Source organism: Pseudomassariella vexata, assembly GCF_002105095.1.
Source record: "Pseudomassariella vexata strain CBS 129021 chromosome Unknown BCR38scaffold_8, whole genome shotgun sequence".
Classification (NCBI taxonomy): Eukaryota; Fungi; Ascomycota; class Sordariomycetes; order Amphisphaeriales; family Pseudomassariaceae; genus Pseudomassariella; species Pseudomassariella vexata.
In genome coordinates this window covers 1,777,344-1,799,641 of record NW_024467963.1, presented here as the reverse complement: position 1 = coordinate 1,799,641, position 22,298 = coordinate 1,777,344, and the positions used below count along the sequence as shown (strand labels likewise).

At 52.2% G+C, this 22,298-nt stretch overlaps 7 protein-coding genes across 7 annotated transcripts; 3 read left to right on the top strand and 4 right to left on the bottom strand.

Moving 5' to 3' along the window:
* On the bottom strand, window positions 1-2,322 carry BCR38DRAFT_410357 (uncharacterized protein; the record flags this gene model as incomplete). Its single annotated transcript, XM_040858456.1, has 5 exons — window positions 1-622; window positions 679-915; window positions 987-1,841; window positions 1,914-2,028; window positions 2,190-2,322. The coding sequence occupies 5 exons, from the start codon at window positions 2,320-2,322 to the stop codon at window positions 1-3; spliced, it is 1,962 nt and encodes a 653-aa protein (XP_040715087.1).
* A 2,580-nt stretch (window positions 2,323-4,902) lies between these two features.
* Window positions 4,903-6,842, bottom strand: BCR38DRAFT_410356 (uncharacterized protein; the record flags this gene model as incomplete). Its single annotated transcript, XM_040858455.1, has 7 exons — window positions 4,903-5,560; window positions 5,615-5,730; window positions 5,780-6,029; window positions 6,066-6,123; window positions 6,178-6,386; window positions 6,608-6,662; window positions 6,773-6,842. The coding sequence occupies 7 exons, from the start codon at window positions 6,840-6,842 to the stop codon at window positions 4,903-4,905; spliced, it is 1,416 nt and encodes a 471-aa protein (XP_040715086.1).
* Window positions 6,843-9,582: 2,740 nt separating this feature from the next.
* Window positions 9,583-10,756, top strand: BCR38DRAFT_344820 (uncharacterized protein; the record flags this gene model as incomplete). The annotated part of the gene is made up of 3 exons (XM_040856135.1): window positions 9,583-9,653; window positions 9,719-9,778; window positions 9,832-10,756. The coding sequence occupies 3 exons, from the start codon at window positions 9,583-9,585 to the stop codon at window positions 10,754-10,756; spliced, it is 1,056 nt and encodes a 351-aa protein (XP_040715085.1).
* A 1,300-nt stretch (window positions 10,757-12,056) lies between these two features.
* BCR38DRAFT_436805 (uncharacterized protein) lies at window positions 12,057-15,217 on the top strand. Its single transcript, XM_040860481.1, has 5 exons — window positions 12,057-12,782; window positions 12,841-13,388; window positions 13,443-13,970; window positions 14,045-14,642; window positions 14,749-15,217. Exons 1-5 carry the CDS (start codon window positions 12,386-12,388, stop codon window positions 14,904-14,906), a joined length of 2,229 nt encoding a protein of 742 aa, XP_040715084.1. The 5' UTR covers window positions 12,057-12,385; the 3' UTR covers window positions 14,907-15,217.
* A 108-nt stretch (window positions 15,218-15,325) lies between these two features.
* BCR38DRAFT_345012 (uncharacterized protein) lies at window positions 15,326-16,473 on the bottom strand (the record flags this gene model as incomplete). Its single annotated transcript, XM_040856149.1, has 2 exons — window positions 15,326-16,067; window positions 16,226-16,473. 2 exons carry the CDS (start codon window positions 16,471-16,473, stop codon window positions 15,326-15,328), a joined length of 990 nt encoding a protein of 329 aa, XP_040715083.1.
* Window positions 16,474-17,194: 721 nt separating this feature from the next.
* On the bottom strand, window positions 17,195-18,303 carry BCR38DRAFT_486169 (4-nitrophenylphosphatase-like protein; the record flags this gene model as incomplete). The annotated part of the gene is made up of 4 exons (XM_040863994.1): window positions 17,195-17,958; window positions 18,042-18,110; window positions 18,163-18,184; window positions 18,235-18,303. 4 exons carry the CDS (start codon window positions 18,301-18,303, stop codon window positions 17,195-17,197), a joined length of 924 nt encoding a protein of 307 aa, XP_040715082.1.
* Window positions 18,304-20,260: 1,957 nt separating this feature from the next.
* On the top strand, window positions 20,261-21,043 carry BCR38DRAFT_458563 (6-phosphogluconolactonase; the record flags this gene model as incomplete). The annotated part of the gene is made up of 1 exon (XM_040862184.1): window positions 20,261-21,043. The coding sequence occupies one exon, from the start codon at window positions 20,261-20,263 to the stop codon at window positions 21,041-21,043; it is 783 nt and encodes a 260-aa protein (XP_040715081.1).
* Between the last annotated feature and the right edge of the window lie 1,255 nt (window positions 21,044-22,298).

The following is a 22,298-nucleotide window of genomic DNA, read 5'->3' as shown; positions in this document are numbered from 1 at the left end:
TCAGCCAGTGTAGTGGTGCGTGTAGGACCGTCCGTAAGTGTCACGGGAATTCTTCAGATTGCGGGAAATCTTCTCCATGGCGGCGAAATGCTCTGTAGCCTCGCCGCATTGATCCAGGACCTCAAAGGCAGCCGGGTTGTCGTAATGCTGGAGATACGAGCGGAGAGCTCTCTGGTGCTCGTACCATTCCTCAATGAGCGGTTGCTCGGCCGCCCTGGCGGCGGCGGCGGCATCATCGGCAGACGCCGTCTTGGATGAAGTCTTGCGACCGCTGGATGAGCTTTCGGAAGAGGAGTCCTTGCTCTTTCTCTTTCGGCCCTTGGCCGAGTGGCTGTGGGGTCCACGTCCAGAGGGAGCAGCGCTGACGGCGCTCAAGGTCGACCCATTGTCGTTGTGAACACGTCTCATGTGATCCCTCAGGTTCCAATTGCGGGGAAAGCCGCATCCGGGTACAGCGCGGTCACATCCTTCATAGGTGCAAAGATAGGGCTTGTCTCCGTGTCCGTGCATGGCGTGGGCCTCACGCTCGTGTCGAAGAAGGCAGGCCGTGGATGAGAACCGTGCGTTCTCGCACGACTCGTTCTTGCAGCGGTATGGCTTCAAGTGAGAATCGACAAATTTGCTGACACGGGGGTTAGACACACTATCGCTTGGGGAAGACGGGCGTCGTCGACTTACTCGTAGTTACACTTCAGCTTCTCGGGCTTGTGGTTGCAGCTGGAGTGTCCCTCCCAGGGACAATGGAAAAGCCCGTCAGGCTTTGGCATGGCGCTTTTGTAGAGCGGGTGGTCGCGAGCAGACGACTCCCCGTCGCCGCTGGGACGGCGAGTGAAAGAAGATGGAGCGAAAGTGCCATCATGCATGTCATTTCCATGGATGTCCTCTGCGGTAACCAATCCGATTCCACTGTGGTAGCTGAGACTGATGATTCCAAAGGAGTCAGAGGCGTATTCAGAATTGAGGTGATCATTATTAGTCCTACGTACCTTGGCGACTGACTGTCGATCATGGGGGAGGATCCATTGCTCTGCGGCGAAGATTTTCCCATTGGAATGCTGGCCCACTCCTCCGGAATGGTGGGAGAAGAGGTACGAGACTCGATGGACGAGGAGCCCCACGAACCCGATGGAGAGTTACCGGCAAGGCACGCGTCAAAATCCAGTTGCATGTGGGTGGGATCCATGTGCTGCTGCGGCATGCCAGCGGCATCGAGCACGTCCGGTGAGTATGGCAAACCGTCCGTGGTTAAGCCAACACTCATGGGCATGGGATAAAACATCTGAGAAGAAACCGCGTCGGATTCATGGATGAGGTACGCGTCCATCTGACCATTACCTGTCATGTCGAATTGCGACATGTGAGACCCCTGCGACACAGTAGACAAGATCCTCGGTCGAGTCTTGTGGGCAGAGGTCTTGAGAGTCTTGTGTTTGTTGCTCCTGGAAGAGCTCCGCGAGCTGATGCGTCGCATCGGCTCCGCGGTGACCGCTGGAACTTCCTCCTGGGCAATCCATTTTCCGCAGGTATCATCCACGGCTTCATGTTGTTCCTGTCCATGTCCTCTAGGGGTAACGTGGCCAAAAGAAAAAGGGAATTCCTCGGAGTCTCCGTGGAAGTGCTGTGTGCCTTCTGTTGCTGTCGCATCCCATAGCGAACCACTCAGGTCCGTAGGTACTGTTTGAGAATAGAGAAATTGCGCATTGGTAGTGGCCATCATGTTCCCATTGGAGTATGTGCTGTAGTCACTGAATTGGTTGGTTAGTGTGCTGTTCTCCCACTGTTCATCCGATCCATGTACGCCAAATGCAAAACAAAGGAAATACCAGGCAATGTTGGCACAACTTTGTTCCTGTACAGCAAAATGATTAGTTTCAGAGCAGGAGCATGGTATGTGGGGGCCGTGGTGCACAAACCAAACTGATTGACGGTTGAAGCCACAATCCAGGGCGGCATATTCCGGTCGTATTCCATTCGATATGATCCTTAGGTTGTAGCAAATCCGGTTGAAATCCTCTGGGGAGGCAGGGCCTTGGTTCAACATGCAAGATAGACATAAGAAAAGTCCACGGACAGAGGGATTCCTTATTGGCAGGTGCCTATGAGCACGAAGGAGACGAGGGTCAGTCGACAGGCGCACGAGGAAACATTGGCGTGTATTCCGCGATTGACAACGTTATTGGCATACGTACTGAGGTCAAGCTTGTGGGTTACAAGTACCCGGAGCTTAATTGGCAGACAAAGTCGATCCAGTTGGGTTGCAATAGGCAGTGCGATCCGTGTAGCAATGATCCTGAAAACAGAAAGAAAAGAAATGGCGACCATGGTGCGCTATCCTGAAACGGTTCGAGAATCCACTGAGGGTGCAGTATCATGATCGACGGTGAAAATCCACGGGAAGGCGTAAAAAGTCGTCTCTAAAAAGTGACCTGGGCAAGGGGAATTTTGCGGCTCAAGATACCACCCAGTTTTGCAGCGCAAGACCGTGGCATGAAGAAAACATAAATGTTGATAAACCTGGAAAGAAAGAGCCTGACGAGATTGGTTGATTCCGAGAATGATTCCTTGGTCCATGATAAAATCCTGATGAGAAATCCGATGAAAAAAGCGTAGATCCATTTGTCCAGGTCCATTTGATATCCATTTCCTTTGGTCTGATATTCATGTTGTCGTCCGTTGCGGTTGTCAAGTTGCTGCGACATAATTGTCTCGTGGGCGATACTCACCGTCGACTTGAGAGATTGCCTCCCATGCTTGTTTGAAATATTGGTTTGTCCATCTGAGGGCATGGCACGCCAAAAACTCAGAAGCGACATCCGGATGATTGTCTGTCCGTGGTAGAAAAAGGGCTCCAGCGTGTCTCCCCGGGTGTTTCTCCTGGATGACGGAAATGTCCTGGGCTGAATCCTGTTGAATCCTGGGCTACAATGTCCTTGTCCTGGGTTCGAAAAGAGCACTTGCTGGCTATCGAAAACGTCGTAGTAAGAAAAACATGAGTGATCGCACAACATGACAGCAAAAACAGTATAACCTCCGGTAATAAATGGAAAGCAATGCAATATACCTCGCGGGAGTGTGAACGTGCTCCATGTCTAGATTTGAGCTGTAGCCAGGCATAGTGTCTGGACGTTGAGCCACCATAGCTGCCGACATTGAAATCCCAGGCTGTGAAAAGAGAACCGGATGGCTCGAAGGTCCTGATGTCCTGAACGGGAAATTGTCCTTGCGGATTTCTTGGAGAGTCTGGGTTCTCTCGATGAAGTCCTGCGTGTTGACGACAAGGTGTTGCAGTTGCACAGAGACGATCTCCCGGACGGTAGTAAACAACCCTCTGGGAAGATCAAACACGGCCTTGGGTAGTGCAGTGCTAGGGTAGTATGTTGTGTAAAGATTTGTTTGCCTGAGGAATAAGAAGTGGCGATATTGCGGAATGGCAAAGAGGATATTTTGGGAGATTCGGGAGATTGGGCAGAAACTTGATAGCTTTGGGCTGAAAGAATTGAGGAAGAGACCAGAATTGGGCATTGAGACGGGGACATGCGGGTTTTATCGTGCCCATCCAGGCCCAGCGTGGAAATTGCGCTCAGACTGAATTGCGCGGTTCTATCACGACCCCCGCTCTGGGTCCCCTGTCTTCCCTGGTTGTCACGACACGATTCGCTGAATGCTGGCCAACGACATGTTAATCATGGTTTCTTGGTATGCTTGGCTTTTCTTTTTGATATCCTGCTTTCCGTTGTGTATCTCAGTCGGTCGTCACATTGGCCGCAGGTTTGGCAATACTGCGCCTGTCCCTTTGCTCCTGCAATTACGATAGGTTCGTCGACCGGCGGCTGGTCAGACGGTCGTTTCTGATGGGTTATTGCCTTGGTCCTGAGAGTGTCAAGTGGAGCTGTAGAAGGTCGCCAGCCTATCATTCTTGGGTCAGCAGAATTTTGGTACGTGATGAGGGATTATGGCTGCAGCGACAACGCAGCACTGCAGCCAGCTCATAAGAGGAACAACAAATCATTGAGTCGCCGGCGATGATGCCACATATTTTCGATTCACCCTGCGGAAGGCGCGGGAAAAAGCGACTCGTGCAGTCCTCACCGACAACACATTTTGGCCAACCAATGTTGCATATCTTTCTTCCAGCTTCAAAAAAATGCAAGAGTGTGGATAAGAAGTCAAGGAGTCACAATTGCGGTGAAGACAAAATCTTTGTTCTCGCGAGGCTAGCGATGTCCACGCGGTATCTTGTTGGCACGTTATCGGCGCAGGAGATATCCAAGATGGAACGTTGTGCATGTGGCCATCATAAGGGCCATACCCAGCTCAAGGCTGTCACTATGAATAGACAGCTATGTGATGGTTGGACTTATGGATAGTTGACGCTGTGTTCGCCAATAGCATGAAGCCACGGTAAGGTTGCTGCTTTTCAGCACTGATGAGGCCATTTCTTCGAGATTGGGGCTGGCCCTTCCATTCCACCAATTAATAACACTACCTTGCTGTCTTATTTTTTGCAGGCCGGATCTGATCTCGATGCTTGGCAGACAGTCGGTAGTCGAGTGTTGTGGACACCCATACTATCCTGGGTCACAACGTCGCCAAACAAGCCAGCATCCAGATGACGAGAAAAATGCTTCATTCCTCCGCATGTACACGTTCATATTCACCATCGCACAAAGTTCTCTTGGTATATACACGCGGCGTACTCGCACCTTGTTGCCCGATATGGTTTAGAGATTCACCTGCCAGCCTTGTACAACGTAGTCATATCTGCAAAATTTACCGTAAGACCGCTGCCCCAAGCATGCCTTACCCTTCGCCCTGTCTGTCCATCTGCATGCCTATACCCTTGAACGCATCAGGATTTGCGGGTCGATAGGGCCGAACGCTTGAAGCTGTTGCCATAGCTCCTCATCGCCCCATGCACGCCTCTTCCCACAGAGCCTTGAGCTCCAACTCGCCATTAAAGTCGTCTTCCCAAGCGAAGAGTCGAAGTTGTGCTTTCGCCCCTTCCCAAGTGTTGATTCGCAGCACCTGGCTCGCAATGTCAATCTTCCTCAGGTACTCGTTCCGCATGGACTGCATCTGCTCAATCTCCAGCGCCGACGTGGCTCGGGCGGCTGTCGTGGCACACGCACCGAACATGACGGTCCAGAACCAGAGGGACTGGCTATACTGCTCCTTGTACATGTCCTCTTCGGTGCGCTCCACGTCTGCCAGCAGCTGCTCGATGAACCAGTTGAGCACGAAGGAGTCAACAGTGTTCTCGCGCAGGATTACGTAGAGATAGAAGTGACAGGAGATGAAGTGCGATCTGCTACAATCCACTGACCGCAGAGGCGCAATGACGTTGCTGTCGCCCGCCTGCGGATGAGGGGACTTCTTGGCCAGTATTTCCGACAGAGGCTCGGCACTATCGTTGTCGTTAGAGCCACCGAGCGTGAAGACGCTATATATCGGGCGCAGGGCTACTCGGAGCAGCGAAACAACCATTGATTGGTGCACGGAATCGGTGCGGCCAATGTCGAGTATGTTCCAGACAGGCTGACCAGCAATACAACGTGCAGCCCTGGACGAAATGGTCAGCCAATTGGGTTTCCGCGAATGGCTTCTCCCAACCTACATGAGAATCATGCGCTGGAGAAGACCGAGAGGCGCCTCGTTTCTGTCTTGGATTTCTTTTATCTTGGCCAACCCACACAGATGTGAGGCCGTCGCTTCGATGGAGCCCAAGGCATTCTATGGACCGTCAGCAATCGGCAAGCTTGTTGTCACGCCAATGACCTACCTCTACAATGGCGAGGATGGCAACAGCTGCGATTGTCCCATCGTCCACGACTGAGCCGGGATTGGCCAATTGCTCATTCACATATCGTATAGCTTGCAGTTTGTGATACAGATAGGGGATACTGAAGGATTCCTCATCGCCCGTGGACCAGGCCCACTGCAAAGTCGTCATTAGAAGAGCTCCATGGAGGAATCCTGGATTGGACAGTGCTCGATGGACTCTATACGAGCGCGTGTCAGGTTCTGATGATCTGGTAATAGCAAGCCAGTCTCGGGGACGTGCTTACACAAAAGAATTCGATTCTCTCGGAACTGGGTTTGTGTAGGAGTATTTTGTGGTAATGACTTTGTTTACAGTCAGTCAACAGCAGTGCAAGGCAGTCGACCATACAGTCTTACAAAGCTGGAAAAGAGGCCTGCATTTCCGCGGTACGTCGAACCCCGAACCGAAGAACGTATCTCTCGGTGCAGCATCCTGCAGGGGGAGACAAAGTTCATCGTCCTCCCGGGGGTCTTCTGATGAGTGCACCGAGCCCCGCCTGATATCCGTAATAGCGGAGTCGAGATCCGGGTACCCACAGTCTCCGCCATGCCGGAGACAATACGTGCTACTCCAGCATTAGCATTGAGCCAAGAGAAGACATACAAGACGTATATCGTGTAGACGCGAAAGTGAAACGGCTAGGGTTGTTGGTTTGGGCGGCCCGTTGCGTCGGGTCTAGCTTTGGGGGCCCAAGTCAATTGGACATTGGGCCACAGACGCGCAAGTGCAAGCCTGCAGCGGCAGTGCTCGTATAAAGACGGAATAGACGAGCAGAACATCACTCACCATAATGGTTTTCTTTCATCACAGCGAATGTGTTTCTTTTTACATATAAAACATCCTGCAAACCATCGCGCTTGTCGCAAGATTGCCTATGGCGGCAAACTTGCGCGGTCGCGCGAGAACGGTCAGCTTATTCTGGGTGGTCGGGATGCTCACAATGAAGCTCACCATTTCTTGACCTCCGATGAAACTTGCGTTGGCGTTGCCGCTGAAGAATGGCTGCAGCCGACTCAACCATGATGTCGCAGCTATTAGGCATCCTTGAAAAATAGACCACTGGAGTTTGTCATTGTCTGAAGCTCTAGAACATTATATCCCATATTTCTTGTCAAGGCAGCCGTTCCCTCCGAAATACCAGGGGTGGTTTCTTGGGATGGCGCATCGCCGCTGAAAAGGGATTATGGAATTAACTTCGAACAGGGCCTGGCATCCTGCAGACCGTCTCACCAAGTCTAAGCCACCGCAGACTTTTGCCCGGACGCAATGTCATCCTGAGTGACAACGGCCTAGTGCAACCGCAGGCGTCTTCTCTGTCTTTTTTAGATGGGTTGCTGTCAGCCGAGACGCGCGGTAGTTGGCCCACCAAAGGACACTGTTTCACTAGTCCCGAACTTCAAAGACTGAGAACCACTTTGTGACCAAAATTGGTTCAACTCATTTGACCATCAGAGCATTCGCCAATGCCTTTGAGCTTGTCACACACGATGCCGACGTTCAATTGGATGTAATACGGGTAGGTAGGGGGCCGGTCATAAGGCTAGCCCTATCTTGTGCCCTACCACTACATTGTAGCGTGCGTGAGCACTGAGGTACCGCCCGGTTCCAGCTGGGGAATTCCGAGTTAATATATGACAAATGACGGGCGAAATTCAGATATGTTGAAGGCACCAAGAAGTAGTAAAGGGAAAGGGGAAGGGGATGGCAAGAACCAGTCGCACCATGCAAACGGCTACTTTGTCAAGTTTCTTTGGTTGCGAACTTCCGAACGATGCATAGCAGGTACAGCCGTCTTGAAGAGATCGAAGGTAGGCACGCCCGGCTGATCAAAGAAAAGCCAGGCGCTGTTACTTCGGCCATGTCTTCAACTCTGAATTCTTGCTAGAAAGCATAAGCAACCTTGGGCACTTGGCCAAGATCGAGTTGACCGTTGTTGAAAGAGCATGAAGGATTTCGAATATCGCTGGAGGATATAGATAATGATGCAACCCAATTTGGGGAAACTCTGGTTCGTGGACCAGGCAGCTGCCAGACAGTCGACAGAGCAAGATGCAGCTTACTCTGCCCAAGTTAAGTGTGGTCAGGGCCAACTGGCCCAATCCTTCAACTCATGATCTGTTCAACCTATTGCCTTCCAAAGAACTTGGAGCTGACTGCTTCATGTGGTGAGATGATGGCCCCTGTGTACTTTTGCTGACCTCCCACTCAAGTCCTCAGACATATAATTTCCCACCCCTCTGGCCGGTCTTGATGTAACCGAGAAACCGAACAGCCGCCTGGTTGATACTCACGACGACGACAGCGAGGCTGATGCTCATCAATCTGGTTGGCCTAGCTTTCCGCCCTTCATCTAACCTTGAGGCATAAGCTTCACGGTTGCAGCTCTCGTGCTTCTTTTAGATGAGGGCAGGGAGGAGTGGCCCCCAAACGCTCCCTCAATTGAGTGGACTTCAACTGCGGCCCCTCCTCGGCTATCGAGATACTGACGATGATTTCCAAGACTTGGGAACGCCCGATCGTGATTTGATCGGTTAGCACCCACTCCAGGATTGCTATAGCACGACGACTAAGAGCGCCCTGTTGCTTCGGGAAGCTAGCCTGTGATGATCTGTGTTTGCGTAGCCAGAGTGCAGTTGGAGGGCTCTCGGTGGGCATCAACGGGCGGCGTTGGGCTCTGTTTTCTCGGGGACATGTAACACTTTTCTGCCCAACGGCTGTCAGCCATTCAATAATGCGCCTCCGCTATTCGTCCGCAAGGACTGCCCCTGCAACTACACCTAGTCAACACTATTGCCGGCATCTTGGGTGTCTTTGGGCACGACACGCACTTCTCGGTTTTTTTTTTCCCTACCGACAATACTGCCCAATGATGCCTTACCACCTCCCCGCAATTTTATTTCTCTGGCAGTCAGGGCCAAGAGGGTGCTCCGCAAGATGCAGCTGGCCTATGCCTCAAGGTGAGTCGCTTTGCTACCTGAATCGCGCGATATTACCAAGGATTCTCCTAGGCCATTGCCAGCTGTTTAGGCCTAGACACATCTGCTTTTTCATACCTGCGCTTCTTTGTCGGTCGATCCATACTGTTCTTGTTAGCAGCCCATTCCGCCGCTGATGGAGCCGATCCCTTTCGGGTCACGTATCAATCTCTTAATGCGGGCTATCTGGGCCTCGGAACGCCGTCGCCCCAGATTCTAGCTTGAGTCGGGCGTGTTGCAGGGACATCGTCAGTAGCAGCCCCGGCCAGGTTTGGGTCATCAGTTCAGTCTTGTTACAGAGTGGCGAAAAACTTATTCGACCGCGGGGCAGGATATGGAAGGACATAAAACACCCCTACCTCGATCGTGAAGAATCTTCGGAACGGACAGAAGTTTTCCAAGTAACTCCCTTCAGGAAACCCACCGTGTAATAGTTTGACTCTACCGCCGGATCAAGATTCACTGCCCGGAACGCCTTTGGACATTTGGACACAGGACCCTTTTTTTTTCTACCGATAAGCTGGAGAGCTGGTTCAAACCTCACCGCCTGAGGCCAGCAAGTATATCCCGGATAGAAACATCTCAGCCAGGATCCTGAATTTTTGGAAATACTTGGAGCCATTGTCAAGGACAAGCCCCCGGGAAACGTTTTTTTCTGCCGCAAAAGGCGTACATCAAGGAACCTTTGGCAAGATCCAAGTGCGCTGCCGAAGTTTTGTTTTGATCTCCTCGTTTTGCGTCTTCGAGGAGGACTTTTTTCGTTCTGCCAAACACTACCACAAGGGAATGGCACAGCTGGAGCTTGTGTACAGAACGTCTGCCATGATGTCAAACGGACCCTGGAACCCCTCGCGCAGGTGCGATCATCTCGACAATTCCATCGTCCATGCGGTCAGGCTAACCCTTTCTTGGTTTTTCAAAGTGTCATTTACAACGACCCCTATCAGGGTGGTGGCTACGACAATGGCTACCACCGGTCAAGGTAAGGGAGAACAACAAATTGCCCCATCTGCACGGACAGCGAAAGTAACAAAGAGATCGAAGTGTGACATACCCGTCCGGATCCAGTTCCACGTACGGCCTCCCGATCAACGCGCCGGTAGTGGGTACAAGCGGCCCAGCCGGACGGTCCGAGCCTGCATATGCGCCCTCGCCGGTATACACGTCAAGGCCCGCGTCTGGGGCGTACGGTAGTTCGGCCGCTGGCTACGGGGTTTCGTACCAAACATCCAACTCGCAGCAGGGATGGGGAGAGCCCCAAGGTGGCTATTCGCCAACCGACTCGGTGGGTGATATCATCGCCTCTCCGAACCCATCAGACTATGCCCTGGAAAACGGTACGGGCGCACCATCTGGCAAGTCCAAGAGCAGCAGCAGCAAAGGCCGACCACAACGGCGGCCCTCGAATCGTGACGAGTTTGACGGGCCGCATCAGTTCCTGCAACGTCCGCCGCCGGACTACGTGGCCATGCAGGAGCGGGAGCTCCCACACCTTCCCACGAACCTCTTGGTGCAAGAGCAGGATAGTGTCCTCACGCAAGTCAACGACAGGTTGTCGCAGTGCGCTTTTGACTTTGTCGCCAAGTATCAGTTTCCCATACCGTTGACGCAGGACATGCGACCGGTCGAAAGACCGCAAGACCGGGAATGGACCGAGTGGGTGTACCTGCTGAAGCGGCTGGCGACCAAGAGAAGAATACCCGCCCGGGTTCTGTATAACGGGCAAATCAAGCAGTTTGTCACCATATTGGAAAACTCGCTCGAGATGCGCCATGCTGCAAAACATCAGTCGCGCCCCTTGAAGGATGACAGGAATATTCTTCAACTAATCAGCGCCGGGATCCAAGTCGCCAAGATTCTAAAAGATGCGGCCGCCATGGATTACCTGGACAGACTATACGTTTCGACGGAACAACAGATCAACGAGCGAAGCACCGCGGCGTCGGCGCGATTCCGTTGAATGGTTTGAAAGAAAGAGCCAAGGACATATGGACGGAGAGACAGATTTCATGATACCACATGATTAAATACCAACGTTATTTTTTTTCATCTTGGCAGGACGAGACGAGAGGATGGATGGGGAGGATAGCCTGCGGAGTTGGGTGAAATCTGGGAACTACCCAGATGATACGTTCAACAAACATGTACGAGATGACGGACCTCTCGGATAACGAATAATGACTTATCCTTTTCCTTCAGTTCTTGTTCTCCTTCATTTTGTCGGAGGTGGACTCGTCAAGGAGGCAGACTTGGGATAAGCTTCAGGGCGAATAATGGTCTGGATGTTTGTTTTCGGCGGGCAAGACGTGCAGGAGTTCTAGGCGGAAATACTGAAGGGATGCAGTGAGGAAACAACATTATATTGCCTCCTTTCTCTCTTCTCGTTTTCAAAAGCAAGCGAAGCATAGTATGTACGTCCGTCTGTATTTTATGTCTTTTTCATTCAGCATTTTTGCGGCAGAGCCACGTCAGTTTATTCCCTCCTGACGGGCCAGGTGGTGAAGTGGCCCTGCTCTGAATCTCGATTTGAGGCTTTGGGTACACATTGGTTGATTCGGAACTGGCCGACGGGCAGGTTGGAGGGAGTTGGGCAGTAAAGACAGATCGGGTCAGGTCGGGCCAGTCACACGGTCGGTTGGGCAATAAAGCAGAGTACCTCCTACCTGGTTAAACTACACTACGAGAATTGCACTTTGGACGGAATGAGCGAGGGTTGCGCCGCCTTGCCTCTACCTGCTGCCTAAAAACGCGGGCGCATGCCATCGCACCTACTTCGGCTCACCATGGGGAGCGGTTATATTCAATGGCGCCAAGACTCTCCCTGCTTTGACCTTCGGAGTGCTCCACTTGGAGTGATTTGGAGTCGGTCGCACGTTTACCTTTCGGACTCGGAGAACTGAGTCTATTTCGGTCAACTGAGTGAGTCTACGTCGGCCAGTCGGTCTTGGTTCCTAGCGGTCAAGAGTAAACACCAGGGAGCAGACTGATAAGATAACTCCATATCCGACGTCACAGCAAGGCATATTAATGTAGCTATGCCACAATATCCTTTAATCAGAGGCGCACCATCTATCATGTTCGCAGCTTGCCTTGCTAGTGTTGGAGGCATGGCGCAATTGAGTCCCGCTGGGTAATCCCCCAGAATACCGAAGGCAACAGCGGGTGGCTCTCCCGAACCCTTACTCGACGTCGGTCATTCCATCGAGTCTAGTGCGCAATGGAGCAGCAGGGATGCTGGGAAAGGCACCCTCTTAAACCAGATGGTCCCTCCGTTGAAGTTTGCTACATTCAACCGAGTTGCATCGTCTATGCTTGTGGTTTTGTTTCTGAGTTATGCCGTTGATTTTTGATTACTGTGATCTGATAAAAAGTGTTTGCGACGAGCTTCCAGAGGAGCGTCGAGGGTGCTACACGCTGAAGCCCGCTGGCGACTTGTGACGACAAGGCCCCGCGGTTTATACTTCGTGAGAGCTGGACTCGAAACATTGCGACGGCGCGCAAACCTCAACGACTAGTAACCACTAATTAGCAAATCGCACAACTAGTATTCCAACCTGCCTCTGGACCGTTGAACGGCCCGTAGCCCAACATGGCTTCGGTCGCATCCGTCTCGCCCTCGGAAAATAGCTTCCAACGGGCCGAGTCCACAGACGACTCGGAGCACTCTTGGCAGCGTGTCGACTCAAACCTGGCATCCGTCGGTTTATTTCCCAGTCCCGCCAGTGGAAGTTTGAAAAGCTGGGCTGTAGTCGGACATCCGAACCAAGTTGAGCACTCGCCACAGGCCGTATCGCCGCTACGGCTGGATACGGATAGTCAACATGTTTTCGCGACCTCGTTCCCGGACCAGACCGATGCGTCCATGATGGCAACGGCGGGGATGGACGGTCAATTCATGGCGGGCTTTGGAATTGGACAGCAACAGTTTGTTGGACAGCAGCAGTTTGTTGGGGGCCAGGACTCCATATTTACGGACTCGTTTAACCGTGAGTTGTACCTATAACAGGTATACACCTCAAGACGCTAAAGCAGCTACTTTACAAGCTCTCGATATATCGCCGTATTACAAAGAGGCGTTTTCAGGCAACATGGGAAACGTGTCGGGCCTGGAAGCATTCGACATGTTCCGTCAGCCCATCGACCTGGGTATACCACAGCAGTTCCGACGCGGCAGCGATGTGCCTCCGTGGGACCCTACCAACTTCAAAAACAACGAACCAACCTTCATCACGTCTCAATTCACCGCGTCTAGCCCTTCCAAACCCTCACCCCCGAGCTCCCATCCGTCATCGAGTCCGCGGTCTCCAGATGTCAAGCTGGAACAAGGCAAGGCGCCGAGCCCTATGCGCAAGGTCAAGGGCACGGGCAAGATCGAGAAGAAAAAGCCCGCCGAGCCGATGAACAAGTTTGTTATCATGACCCCGGGCCTTATCAATGCTTCTGCTGGGAAGCCAAACCCGTTTGAGTGTTTCCAAGCGATGCGGCCGAGCCAGAAGGGGAGAAAGGGGCCGTTGGCCAATGAGATTAAGCAGAATGCTCTTCAGGTGAGGAGACTGGGCGCATGTTTCTGCTGTCATAGCCGGAAAGTCAAGGTAGGTGCTTGAGGCGATGCGTTGAGCGGATCAGTCAACTAACATGTCAAACAGTGCGACAAAGAGAGGCCATGCAGGAACTGCAAGAAACTTACCGTGCAAGTCCCCCAGATCATGTGCTGGCAATTCCAGGACTTCCTACCCGTGCTCTTCCCTGACTTCATTCGTGGACACTTCAAGAAAGACCAGATGATCAAGTTCACAAGCGACAACATCGCCGGCTTCACTGTCGACGGAGCGGAGAAGACCTGTCAAGTTGAGCTCTTCTCTGGCACGCGGTTCCAGAGCACACTTACTCTCCGAGCCAACTTTTTCACGGCAAAGGGTCCGGATGCCCTTCAACATTGGCATTTGAACGTCGGGGTAAACCAAATCGACTTAGAATCTAGGGGATCCGCGCCGATCGGGGTCGACATGGACAACAGCCAACGTAAAGAGGAACTGAGGAAACGAACCAGAGAATACATCCAGTCGATTACCTTGGAGCCACAATACGCCGAGCAAGTCACCGACGCATTCCGACACACGGAGCTTCCGCGCAAGATCCTCAAGATCGTGCAAAGATATGGTCAACGCTCAGATGTAAGCCGATAAATAAGAACCCCCCTCCCCTTTCCTCCCTTTGACGTGCAGGCTGATGATTCCAAAACAAACAGTCCCCTATGGTCAAAAAAGCCCTCTCCATCTACGCAATGCAATACGTCCTAACCCGTCACCTCTGCATAACCTACGCCTCCATCCTCACACTCCGGGAAACCAACCTCGTCCCCCAAAACATCCCCTGGGTCACCCCGCGCGTCCTGAACCGTCAAATCAAATCTCTCATCGACGAGATCCTCCTGAAGGATATGCAATCTCTTTTCGACTCTTTCTCGCGCTCGCTCAAACCCAAATCCCGGCGCGAGTGGGCCCCCTGTCTAGCCTCCTTCCTGGTCCTCTGTCTCTTCATGGAGGCTGTAGAGACGGCAACTGACACCTTTGTCATTTCGCAGAACGAAATCAGTATTCGGAATCGGAGAAAGCCGGAGTGCAAGCGGGATTTCGCCCTGGGGTTGTGTAAGGAGGTCGAGAATTTGCCGTTCAAGCAGTTTGCGTATCAGTTTCATCAGATCTATCAGACACACAGTCGGGATGCATTCGTGAGGGCTTTTAATCCGCTTGTGGGCGAGGGGTGCGATGTGCAGGAGGGGGAGTTGGATGCGGCTGCGGGAGAGATGGTTAGGGCGTTGAGGGAGTTGCTTGAGGGAGATTCATGTGAGTTTTGTTTTTCTTTTTCTTTTTTTCGTGTATGATTTCGTGCTGTGTGGGAACGGGTGATGTGGGATGTGAGATGAAACCGAAACTGACCGATGGGACTCAGACTACGAACTCGACTTCCTGGTTGCTGACCCCATTCTGCCGAATCAGGAGCACCACCCGTTTCCAAGGGATGTGTCGTTTAACTATACGGGGCGTTTACTGGCGAGGTTTCTGTTGTCGTTCATGGATGAGAAGTATCTGTTCGACGGCCAGTTTTGAGTCACGGGGTTCTTTGGATTTCGTTTGTGTTATATAGCAGGCGGTGATGATGATCTTTGGCAAATACCCTGGGATGCGTGTATGAGGTTACATGAAGGAATGACCACGTTATGAACGCTCTTTTGTTTGACCAAGGGATTTTTATCATGAGCTCAGTGGTCTCTAGTCGTATGCCATCTACTTGAACTGATATGCTACATGTCATGAACCCCGTTTGCCCCATAAAGTCTATATACTAGAAGTAAATCTTGGCCGTTCTCTTAGACACAGAATGTCGGGGGATAAAGGAAGTGGGCAGAGCCTCGTTACGAATATGTTCACAACCTCTTGAACTCCTGGTGGCAAGGCGTGCAAAGGGTAATACAGCTTTCACTTATACCCGTCCGCACTCTCCAAATGTTTTACAATCTTTAAGGAACTCAAGCCGTGGCACCAGCCTTGTCTGATTCCTCTAACCTCTTTCTCTCCTCCCTCTTCAGCGCCTCCTGTACCCTCACCCTCTGCGGCACGATCCTTTCCCTCTCCCCCGTGATTCTCCACCTCTTTAAGCCCCCTCCCGCTTCCACGCCCAGACTCCGCAGAGTCTTTAACTCCACCAAACTATACCCCCCATCCGCCCGATCAAAACAAAACGGCTCCCTTAAGCTCACCGGCGGATTCGTAATAACCCTGAACTCCCTCCGCGCATTCCTACTCGCCGAATGCACCATAAGCGGATGCACCAAATACACATCCCCCACACCGCCCACCACCTCTACAAACTCCTCACACCCGCCAACCAACTCCCGATACCAGTCCAGATTCCGCTCCTGGTCGAAATCCCCATGTCCCCGCGGCACCATCCGAGGCGACACCCCCTCAGGATGCTCATACAGCCACCTTGCCACCCCAGCAATCGCATCGGGACAAATCACTGTCCCGCCCCCGTCCGGAATGACATCCGTGAACAGGGGGATGACGAGGAGGCCTTGCTCGGGACTATCGAGGTAATGCACGAAGAAATCCCCGTCTACGTGCCAATTATTCAGGTCTTTCGGGGCAACTGGTGGTTTTTCTGCTTCTCCTCCGGGCGTTCCCAGGTTGACGATAAGCGAGTCGCGCCATTGGGATGAAGAGGGGGTGATGCGGTCGCTGCCGCCGCAGAGATCGCAGATGGCGGACCTTTCCGGCAAGGGGCTTGGTGTTAGTAATGAGGGTATTCTAGTAATTAGCTTCCGTACCGGTACGTCCTCGTCCCCTCCCTCCTCGTCGCTCGAATAATCGTCCAGAAACGGAGTTAAAAGAGTTGATAAATAAAGCCTAGGAAGTTAGTTACTCACCAAGCCTTGGGGACAAAGACGGAGGCGTCAAAGGAACGGTGCGAGGGCATGTGGATGCGTCCTTGCCCTTGCTCGCTGGTCCTCCAGGTTGATTTATCGGTGGGGGACATATTGAGGCGGGTCCAGACGCCCTGGAGGACGTCGGAGGCTTGGGTGCGGGTGAAGCAGGAGGGGATGTGGAGGTAGCCGTGTGTCAAGAAGAAGTCTTTTTGGGATTGGGTTAGGGGTCGCTCGGGAGATGATGCCATGGTGAGGAATGGTATACCTAGATAGAGAAACAAGCTCCACGGGGCTTGGAGATTACAATGTTGTAGGAGCGGGATGTCAATATCTAAGAGCTGCCAAGAATAATATATGTATATATGTAGTGGCGAAGAGACGTCTTGTACCGGGCTCGACAGAGGGCCTGATGTTGTATATTTTGCGAACATCCTTGACTTTGACGCCAAATCATCACAGTTAGGTCCGCGGATAGTCTGCGGGGGGATATGATTGCATTTAACCCCAATTCTTTTATTGGGTAGTCTTTTGCGAATTTGGCACGCTATGCAGGATAGGCCGTGAACTGATGGTGGGTGTGCTCCGGATTTAGAGTGGTCTTGCAGCGCCGGATATTGGGTTCTGTCGGTGTAATGCATGTTGAAACCAGGTACTGGGTAAGTATTGTAACCAAGCGGTATGATTGACACATATTGACTCTTTGCAATACAGACAGTCAGATAACCAGGTAATCTATAGGGACACTGTGTCATGCATCATATTAGTATAACCCAAACGCCTTGGATCATAAGGGGGCTTCAATAGTGTGTCTCAATTTCGACACCCGTACTTCTAAGTCTGTAGATCGTGGGCAGCGTGGTAAACCTACCTCGGCGACGATTCCATCTATGAACCCGGAGTTGAACCTCTAACCTTTGCTCTCTATCTTCTAGGAAGTTGAGGATTTAAGCAGGAGGAAATGCCCCCATCTCAGTTCTTCGCCGCACGAAGGTCACTCAGCGCATCCACGTAGAACGCAGGCACAATCTCTGCGCCTTCAATCTCCCACTGCTCCTTTTTGCTCACCCCCGTGAGCACAGCCAACGTACCTCCTAATCCCCCCTCGATACCAAACTGGATATCCGTATTGAGACGATCGCCCACCATGCACGTCCGTGCCCGATCCAGCTGGAACTTGCCCTCAATAGCATCCATCATCGCCTGACTCGGCTTCCCCAACGCCGTCGGCTTCTGGCCCGTCATGTTCACCAGCGGGATGGAAATGGACCCCGCACCGGGAAAAAAGGTATGGTTCATAGGCAAAGTGCTATCCTCATTCGTGACGAGGAACACGGCGCCGCGCTGCAGGTACTGGTATCCCAGCGCGAGCTTGAGGTAGTTGATGTGGAAGTCGAGCCCGGCCAGCACGACACCCACATCCGGGTCCAGCATCGATCCGTCGGCCATCTTGTCGTAGTCTTCGGGGGTGATGTCGCGGCGGAGAGCGGGGTCCGTCCCGCCGATGAAGGGGACGTTTTCGGTGCGCAGCTCGCTTTCGATGCCGCTCTCACCGATGACGAAGACTTTGTTCTTGGGGGCGGGCAGCTGCAGGATCCGCGAGATGTAGATGGCGGACGAGTAGGCCGAAGCGAATATCTCCTCGACGTCGCTGGGGATCCCCTTGGATGTGAGTTTCTTTTGGTAGTCGGGGCGGGACTTGGTCGAATTGTTGGTCACAAACACCACCTTTTTGCCTTTGTAAGGAAGCCTGTTTCAGTAACCGCGCAGGCATACGGCCATCTTCAGCACGTGAGTACGTGGGCAGGTAGATGCTAACCTCGGGATCTTAGCATCTCCAATGTCTCGACAATTCCTTCGAAGAGGTGGTCCCCGGACCATAGAACGCCTGCCCCATCACTTAGCCTTCGATTTCACTTTAGACAGCCAAATGATTGTACCATCACAGTCCAGTAGGAAGACCTGGGCGAGATTAGCTGACTGAGTTGGATTGGGGTGGGAAATTGGCGCACATCAAAGCGGTCGATGAATTCATTTATCGCAGCCACGTTTCCAGTGAGATATTTCGGTGGCGGTGCCATCTTCCAAGGGTCGTTGAAATTACAGGATGAATTGATGTTGTGACTACTTACGCGCATTCGCCTGAAGTTGTATTTTATAAGCACTTGCGAAGCCGTTGTAATGGTTAGGTCAGGTACAGAACAGTGGCGTCTGCCCATCGGTATTGTCGCCGAGTCATCGCCGGTCCTAAGCCGGAGTTCCACGATTCAATTTAGTTGCACTTTCGGCATTATCGGATACTCCCGCTTTGTCTCCCGAGGCTGATGCTGATAAAATGGTGACCTTGCAGCAGTCGTTTGTGGTAATCAGTTCTCAATGAGATAGTGAGTGCTCGTTGGCGGCGCAGTGCCTAGTCCTGCCTGGTCTTGCTTGCATCCTCCATCGCGATGAGATGCAGCAAGACCCTACACCAGCATCCAGCGATATGCATCTGCATTGCGCACCTTGGCTCTTACTGGCTGTCGCGATGCATCTCCAATGCAGGACTTCCCTGTCCATGCCCACGTTGAAACTGGGAACTTCGAAGGTTCGACGGCTTGCGTGGTGCTACTGTAGCGTTGCCGTCATGGATCCTCGTCGAAGCTACTACTCTTCTTTTTCTTTCTGTTCCCGGTCCCATCTTCCTGACGACGATTCAGAGTTCCATCATTTCGTTGGTGTGCAGAAAAGAAGAAAAGGCAGGGGCAACCGGGCCTATTCAAGCCTCGTTGAACAACAGTGTCGGGGCGGATCGTCATCAGACTCACTCAACCTCTGACAACTGGATGGCATCACGTCGGACAAGTGAACAAACGAATGCTTGGTCACAGCCAGGAACAGAAGGATCCATCCTTCCATCGCAAAGATGAGAAGTCTTTTTCCCGAGACAACTCGCGTTGACAACATCACTCATAATCCTCCAGGTCCGTATTCGCTACAGCTGATGTTATATCAGCAGGTGAAATTGCAAAGGAGTAGAGTGACGCTCTAGAATTGGTGACCTGGCCCTGGTTCTCATAGCTCACGCGAGAGTCGGGATGAACCTCTCGAACGAAATAAGAGAGAGCTACAGCAACAACGTAGCCTCTAACTAATGCATACTAATCGCTTCCATCGTTGCCGCATTAGCCCGCCATGTACTCGACCTAACCTTGCAACACAAGCACGAAGGAACAGCGAACTCAGGGTCCTTGGACCTAATTGCCAAGATTCCCACAGCGCGATTTGCATCTATCGGTCCGCCAGAGACTCAATCAGCCCCAATCTAGAAGGCTTCCGATTGTCGCGCTATCATAGAACTACGTCAACACACCCCACCACAGGCCACGACAGAAACCTCAGGAACCCCGGGAGTTGGCAAAAAGACGTGGTATAAACTGCATTGACAAGTGCGCGGCTTTCGGGCTACATCTATTAGCGGTGAGCCATAGCATATTAACGGCCATTTGACTTGCGGCCCAGGCTGTCGGAAATACATTATTGGGCCTGCGGTTTAAATACCCGGTAGCTGTCCTCCCGTCATGCACGTAATTAAAATGTTGTCACTTACTCATCTCTACGTCGCTCTACTTCGAGCAAACAAGCAACAAGCTGACTAAGAGGAAGAAACAACCAAAGCCAATCTCCCACATATTCACTCTTCAGAAACCCCCCAAGAGATAATTATTGGAATTTGGTCGCGCCCCGTCGTATTTAGCGACCACAACTGCCACCTCCCACGTTACTCACCACACTCACGTTGTGTGTCAACGTCCGATGCCGTCACCCCGCTATCGATAGCATCCACTGCAACAAAATTCACTCTCACCCCACCATCCGTCCCACTAACCACCCTTGAGGCTCTCGTCGTGTCAATCTACAGCACCATTCTTTCCTGCGTTTCGCCCATCCACAAAACACTGCTTCAAGGGCATATATAACTGCCCTGAACCATCCGTACGACTCGGCCATATTTGCCTTTTTTTATTTTTTTATTTTTTCGATCCGTGACAACAAAATATGGGCAAGCAACCCAACCTCTTCGCCTTTGAGGACGTCAGCGCGCTGGCGCCCGCGCTGCGGTCCTACGTCATCTCGTGCCAAAACGCCGGCCTCACGCGCCACGGCATCTTCAAGATCGGCGTATCAGGCGGCTCCCTCCCCAAGACCCTCGCGCAGGCTCTCCTCCTTCCTCCCTCCTCGAACGACGACAAAGTACGCTGGGACAAATGGGAGATCTTCTTCGCCGACGAGCGCGCCGTGCCCCTCGACCACGAAGACAGCAACTACGCATTACTGAAGAAAGAGTTGCTAGACCGGATCCCCGCGGGCGCAGGCCAACCCACTGTTCACCCTATCGATGCGCAGTACCTCTCCGACACGCAGGAGCTCGCCGACCAGTATGAGCAACTCCTGGTGCGCTCCTTCGCGAGCCGCGACTCGGTTAAGCTACCCATCTTCGATCTGCTGTTGCTCGGCAGCGGACCCGACGGTCATACCTGCAGCCTGTTTCCGGGGCACGCCCTGCTGCGCGAAACAAGCGCCTGGGTCGCCCCTATTGACGACTCGCCCAAGCCGCCGCCGCGCCGAATCACCCTTACGCTACCCGTCGTCACCCACGCCGTCAAGGTTGCGTTTGTGGCTACGGGCGGCGGCAAGAAGGAAATTATGAAGCGGATTTTCGAGCAGGGCGATGGGCTGCCGTGCGCGCTTGTCAACGAGGCGACGGGGGAGAGGTGCTCATGGTTCGTGGACACGGCGGCTGTTGAGGGCGTGTCGTTCCCGCGTCGAGGATTCCTGTAGGCCGGTCTTTGATTTGGGCGATGTAGGAACATGTGATCGACAGGCGGTGGCCAAGCTTGAGTGTTATCTGCTCGGGGAGGAATGAAGACGAAATAAAAATTTAGACGCGCGCGAAAAACTACAACTAGTTCTAGACCAACCGTCCCGGTTACGCCTCCCGAGGTGGCGCTTGCACAGCAAGCAACTAGGGGGAGGACGGTTAAATGCGACGCACATATGCGAGGAGGTAAAAATCTCTTCTTTGTTTGTCACACCCAGATATCCTGAGCATTTGAGAATATTCGCTTTTGCAACTCAGTGATCGACCGAAACATCACCGCGTCGTGGTTTTATTTGTTCTTTCGAGTTTCAATAGAGGAAAACGGGAATAGGATACAGTCTTTGCGTTATGTTCGCTGAGGCAGCATGCTTTGATATCCCCAATTAGATTTGATCGCAATAAGAATTCAGTTTTCATTTCATCGAACACTGTTCCTAAGACTTATTATTTTTTAGAGACCTCGCAACGGCAACAGGAGAACCAGTAGTTAGTGGGACCATTGTAAGGTGGCTGCTAGGGACGGGTCGGACAGCTTCAAGGCCCAGATAGCATCGATCTTCTCAGGGGGGACTTTGTTGGTAGGTTGAGAACCAACGTAGTATGGTAGTGAACGCAACGCAGTCGCCAATAGGGCGAACCGACGACGCAGCGTATGTATTTAGTCCAGCCATTAGGGCACGGTTTGACATACGGGAGTACTAGTAGAGGTACCGGGGGCTTCGAGCCTACGGCGTATTTAATAATAAAAAATAATCTTTTTTTTCATATAACACCTAGGTTGTATACTAATCTTCTGCATCGTCTCGAAGTTGCTCCGGGCGTATTGCGTGGACATGAAATAGGGGCACGTCTGCTTGTTATCTGTGATACTTGGCATATGGCCCCGATTCTTCCGTGCTTTCCTCAACCAAACAATCGCGTTTTGATCCTGGATTTCAGGATTACCTTAAGCCTCTGAAAAAGATCAAAAAATTAGAAAGGATACACAATGTAAAACCCCCTTTGCAGCCTTCGAGTTACATAGTACTATACCCCTCCTTGTCGTCGTTGTACTACAAGTAGGTCCGCATAGTCTAACATTCTCTCATCCCTTTGAGTATCTACGACACCACCTCATCCCACCTTCTAATGTACGTTCATTTCCTTGTCTTGGCCACGACAGGTAGCCAGTCGAATTAAAACTTCTCATCGGTTCAATTCAAGTAAGTCAAGTCC